Consider the following 6,000-nt stretch of genomic DNA (forward strand, 5'->3'; position numbering starts at 1 on the left):
AACAGCTTATGCCAAGTAGCCAACTGGACAATTAAAATATTATTTATCCTTATGGAATAAAATTGATTTAGATATAATTGTAATTTATGCACAGTTAACTTGGTAGGTTAGTAGATTTTATTAATTTTTGTCAAGATTTCTATCACCAAAACGTGATCTAAATTCAAACAGTACTTGTAGAAACTATAGACAATAAATATTAAAAAAATATATTGTAAATATATACACGTAGAAAACAACCATACGAATATACTCATGAATACAAAATATAGGTATCGATCCCGCTACCATAACATACAGGAATTAAGATAGTGTGCTAGCTACACCGCTAGACCACCGAGGTCGTATCATATTTACCGCTGTATAACCTTTAACACGCTGTATATACTTCACGTAAAACATAACCAGTTCGAACTGGAATCTTAAGACCATTACGACAAATCCAACCAGGGTTTACCCGCGACATACCCATACTACAGATCAGATGACAATCTCACAGCACAGACTGCAGAGACATAGATTAAAACAAATTATGCTTACTATTTTCCTTTTGCATGCACAGAATTTTGATTCGAATACGGAAATTTCCTTATGACTTCTATATAATTGTATACATTCAACACGTTCCAGAGAACGATGTTCTATAACGTAATTACATTCCCGAGTTAGACTCAAAGGTAGTTAATTCGAATCTATAATAATTTACACCACTTCAGAACTTTTTAAAACTTTGAGCGTTCTGACTGAAACACCGATATAATAACATAATATCCCTGGCCAATTCACAAAACGCCATGTGGTGCCGAGGTAAGCAGTGTTATATGTAATATGTTATTAGTATTAGATAACCGATATTATAAAATATATATAGATATATTTTTTGTAAATGCATAATATATAATATCTATGTGTTCAAAATTTACCCTGTACCATCGTAAGCACAGATTATTATATTAGAGTCCGTTAGTTTCTGTTCCCGCGCTTTTCCTTCCCCCCCCCCCCCTACCTATGACAGAACTGACCGTACCGACCGAGTGAAACTTCTGGGAAACTGGAAAACTAGAGAAAAAATCTTCAAGACCCTGGCCTGTGTTAAAAGCCAAAAAAATCCCCAGATTACAGGTACGAGACAGACGCTTCCGCATAAAGTATTTTCCCTAACACTATGCATAATATATAGAAAACACGAAGACAGTTACAAAAAATCATATTCATGATTACAAATGTTTGTACCGTACAAGAAATCAAACGCGCGACTAAAGGAAGTAAAGCAGTATGCTAAACCGCCGCGCCGAGGCCGTCAACTGATGCCGATGTTAAATTAAATTAATCCTAGAGCCGAGAGCAGGATCGCCGGCCACCAAATTAGATTTAAATAGACGCAGCAAAATGTAGGCTAGTAAAGTACAGCCTCTACTATGAAGTCAAAGAGAATAAATATTATACAGAATAAACCTGTAACATGAAAGTAAACCTAATAATTAATATATTACTTTTAAAAAAGAACGATGAAACTTTTTTTGACTTTGTAGTTTAGATTATTATTTTTTTTGGTCAAGGTCACTATAACATGAAGTTGCGGGCACAGCTAGTAATTATATTTCATTTAAAAAAAATATTTGTTCAACAACTGCGCCAGATTTTCCCTGATCACGGGCGGTCATTGAACCTCAATTCGACAATCGCGCACTCAAGGCGATCGAGTTGTCAGGTGCATTTACGAGCATTATTGGTGTAGGAAGTGGCCGTTTGCAAGCAGCATTGTGGTAGGACGAGATACATGTCCTGTTCGTGGCGATATTAATAAATGGGTTGCTGTATCATCAAAAATAACCTATATTTACTATTGCGTTATACTGATGTCTGATGTATATATTGAAATCTGTAATTTCAAAATAATAAATTTTAACTAAATGCATATGCAAGAATGTATATACGGTAATTACATAAAAAATATGAAAAAAATGTCTATCAGTCTGTTTGTTCTTACTTATGTCTAAAACGGCTGGATAGTTTTTGAAGAAACTTACTTCTCTTGATACCTAACCTTATAAAAAGTAATATAGGTATGCTACATATATTTTAGTAATTTTATTTATTATAATAACATATCACGCGTCTGCGTGATATGTTATTATACGTTGTCTAACGTTGCAGGCAACACTTAGTGCTCTAAAAAAGAAGAGTATTAGAAATTCAAAAAATATTACATTGTTATTGTTGTTGACGTTCGGTGAGTACCTTTAAAATTGGTTTTTTTGCAAACATATGGTAATAAATATGGCGTGTTAAATAAATGTTATCATAGTTTCATAGAAAAACTTTTATGCTTTAAGTAACGCAAGACTCCTGTGGACGGATCGTGTATATTTTCCCGCGCGAACGTTGAGCGCCACAGATTATAAAAATTCTCGAGTTAAGCCGCTTATCATAGCTGTATGTCCTTTAGTTCTGAAGTACAAGTATGAGCACACCTTTACACGAGTCATAATAGGATTACTTTGCTTTATATAGCCCTCTGTGTGCCCGCGCTAAAAGCGTACTATTTTAATGGACTGCATTTTCAAGGCGGGCATACAAAGCAAATCCTATCACCGCTGGTATATTACGAAGTTTTGAACCCCGTCTACCCCCTCCGGTTGCAATTAATATCATCAAAGGGATATTACACAGCTACACAATTTCTGGACATGACACCCTTTGAGTAAAACATAAACTGACGACACACGACACTAAAATCGGGTGTAATAGGTAGCCTGTATCGCTTCCAGACATTGAAAAGGCTTCTGAGACGTGGACGTTATCTCCCTACGAGACAGACGGCGGAGCACCGTGAGATTAAGCGAGGCCCTGGATTACCTCCAGGTAAATCCAGGGCGGAGTTACCGACATCATCAAATGAAAGGCACAGCGGAAGTGGCGTTGGGCCAGCCACGTATGTCGCAGCAGCGATGAAAGATAGATATGTCAGCTGCCAGATGGTCTCATGACATCAAGAGAACGGCAGGACCGATCTGGACGAAGATACAGTATAGCAGTGAACTTATAAATGCTGAAGAAGAATCGTGTCCCAAATGAGGGCCGATCTTTTAGCATGCTCGCCCAGCTGATTTTGCCACCATAAAGACTGCTTCGATATAGGCCCTGATTTTAAGGGTCGTGTGTTGAACGTTTAACACATGTCGATGACGACGTATGCCTGCAGGGTGCATTACCTAATACCTAACCTACGTATTGTTTGATCGAACCTGCATTATAACCTGCGTATCCTGGTATATGGCTATGCTGCACATTGGCATCTGTATATGACAACTGAAATGGAAACCTTTGTGTTACATGGACAGATCCAATTAATTTACTGAACCGGATATCTAGAATATTGTTTGATCCGAAACACTGAAATGTAACTAGTTATATATACTACAGAGTAGTCTACAAAGATAGCGTGTTCAAATCGGAAATTTGTGTGTCAATTTATACTTCTAACTTATACTCCGGTGATGGGAACATTAATAACAAACAAGATTAATTATAGAGATGGCCTCTGCCTGCCATATTTAATTCAAAAATAGCAAATGAAATGTGGGTTAGTCGTGTTACAATGCCTCTGACTATGCCATCAGGGATAACAAGCGTAAAGGTATTTATAATATAACTGGAAATACAAACAGGCTGGTAGCCCGACTGCTAGTGCCAACGTCAGGATGTTTGTAGCACCGCGGCTGATTTGCTGTTCATTAGTTTCGTTAAAACACAAAAAAACCTTGAGTTAACGTGGACTAATACAAACTATATACAAATGTTTGTATCGATGCCGGAACCATTTTCAAGGGTTTTGTAATAATAAATATATTGAATTTTAATGTTATAAATACTTTTTTATCATTTAAATGTATACAGTTGGCGAAATTTTTTTATGTATAATAATAATATTAATTTAATTATTATAATATGAAAAAATGCGTCAAGTACGAGTAAAATATACAAGAAGTCTCAGTATTTTTAATATCAATATTCCGCCAGTATCTTACTACTAAGCACTATCAAGACTTTTAAACGAATACTTACTTATTTCTTTACAACTGTAACAATATTTTTCAAATAAACAATCGTTATCTATATACACAGACCCACCCAGGCTAATACAGTCATACACTTAGATACAAATATTTCATCGAGGTATCAAACCCGCGACCCTCAGAAGGCGTGGCAGTATGTTAAACCGCTACAGCATCAAGGTCGTCAAATTAAATGTGAAAGTGTGTATGTTTGAATGTTTACACAATCATTGAAACTGATCGAATATTGGAATTCTAATTTGCAGCATATCGTATCATATATTACCATTTCGTACATATAGGAAACACCGAGTGATATAACGGGTGTATTAATTGGATAGATGCAAATCTCCCTTCTGCCGTGATATCGGTCGTCGCGGGTAGATATTGACATTGTTCAGTGTAGTATAGGCAGCTACCTACAGCTGTACGCGAGTTATTTTGGGCCGACCCTGGGACCGTCTAGTCGTACATTCGGCAAGCAGTTTATTTTGACGAATATCTAGAAATACTCGTCATGCCTCTAACGCGAGTGGAATATCGAGTACGTTTCCTACAACTAATTGTGCTCTATTAGAATTGGCAAGCGTATTAGTGAAACGCACAGACATTCTACTGAAACGAAACGCACCATTACAGCAGTTTATATGACATAATGTGACATATATGTATGTGTTTGATAGAGTGAGAGAGCGGAACCTCGGGTAGTGGTGGTGGTGCAGATATTATTGGTATCTGTATTTCTTGAACAAAATACACACTTATAATTTAGTTCGCGTGATTTAAGAAATTTCTAAAATGGTTAAATTAATTAATATTTCGTCTCTGTATAATAGTAGACTTGATAGAGCAATACTAATAATGACAAAAATATTTTTTGAGCTTTATAATATATAATTTAGCTGTGACGCTATTTTCAGTCTATGATTGGACACAGATTAATAAGCAAATAGATAAAAATATCCTATATTATATTATGTTGCTGAAGTATATATAATTTTTACTTCAACTTTAGTTGAATCAACATCTATAGTTATGTCTACTGAATACATGTCGAGTTTCATTTGCGCTAAGTGACTGGGGGTAAATTAGTGTCAGTCGACCTGTTACGGTAGAGATCGTAGGGTGGATGGGATGCTGATCTTATTGAATACTTCGCGTTAGTTATTAATTAGACAAGATCTCTGTTACGTTGTTTATAGTTTTCATAATCACTGTACTTTTCTACTACACATATAATATTATTGAATGACTACAATGGAATAACTATTGAAATTTTAAAATGCACTTAAAATATTAGATTAATATCATAGAAAAAATTCAACACTAAATAGGTAAAGCTTATTACCTGTTAAGATATAAGTTTATAATTTACTTTATTTTTTTGCGTTTGGTTTGCCATTGACATTAATCCTAATTTAATAGTTTCTACACGTTTAACACGAATAAATGTAATGGTAAATATAGGCACATATTTCAGAAATAATAATTAATGAAAACCTATAAAGAAGCATCGCACTTACCTTCTTGTTCTGTCGGGCGGGTGTAAGCCCCACTTGGGATCCCATCTCCGCTAAAATATTCTTCGGCATGGTCACAGTTACAAATCACTCAAGTAACGAAATACTAGTGTTAACGTACGAGATTCACACGTGTTGTGGCCCGGGGAACGTGAGGTGCGCATCAAGCGCGCACTCTACCGAATGAGCGCGCGCGGCGCCCGCGCACCATTATAACACTAGGCGCCGCGCGTGACGTCACCGCCGGTCGCGATTCCGCTCAAAGCCTGCACCATAAAGCCTGACTATGTGATCGCTGGCGGTCTTCCGCTGATCTGATCTGATCTCATCAAGTTACCTTGTTATCAAAACCCTGGTACTCAATTCCGTTATTTACAAAAAAGCTGTTGGTAGCGGTTACATAGTCTTAATCTTTATCATAG

General features: G+C 36.4%; 1 protein-coding gene across 1 annotated transcript in view; it reads right to left on the reverse strand.

The window, feature by feature from the left end:
- The window catches only part of LOC131852982 (proton-coupled amino acid transporter-like protein CG1139), an 80,202-nt gene extending 74,455 nt beyond the window's left edge, over positions 1-5,747 (reverse strand). Inside the window, exon 1 of the mRNA XM_059203754.1 lies at positions 5,582-5,747. Coding sequence (XP_059059737.1) covers positions 5,582-5,650 — 69 coding nt within the window. The 5' untranslated portion in view covers positions 5,651-5,747. The remainder of the gene's footprint in view (positions 1-5,581) is intronic.
- Between the last annotated feature and the right edge of the window lie 253 nt (positions 5,748-6,000).

This window comes from Achroia grisella, unplaced genomic scaffold (assembly GCF_030625045.1).
Source record: "Achroia grisella isolate CSIRO2021 unplaced genomic scaffold, CSIRO_AGI_Agris_v1 utg874, whole genome shotgun sequence".
Lineage (NCBI taxonomy): Eukaryota > Metazoa > Arthropoda > Insecta > Lepidoptera > Pyralidae > Achroia > Achroia grisella.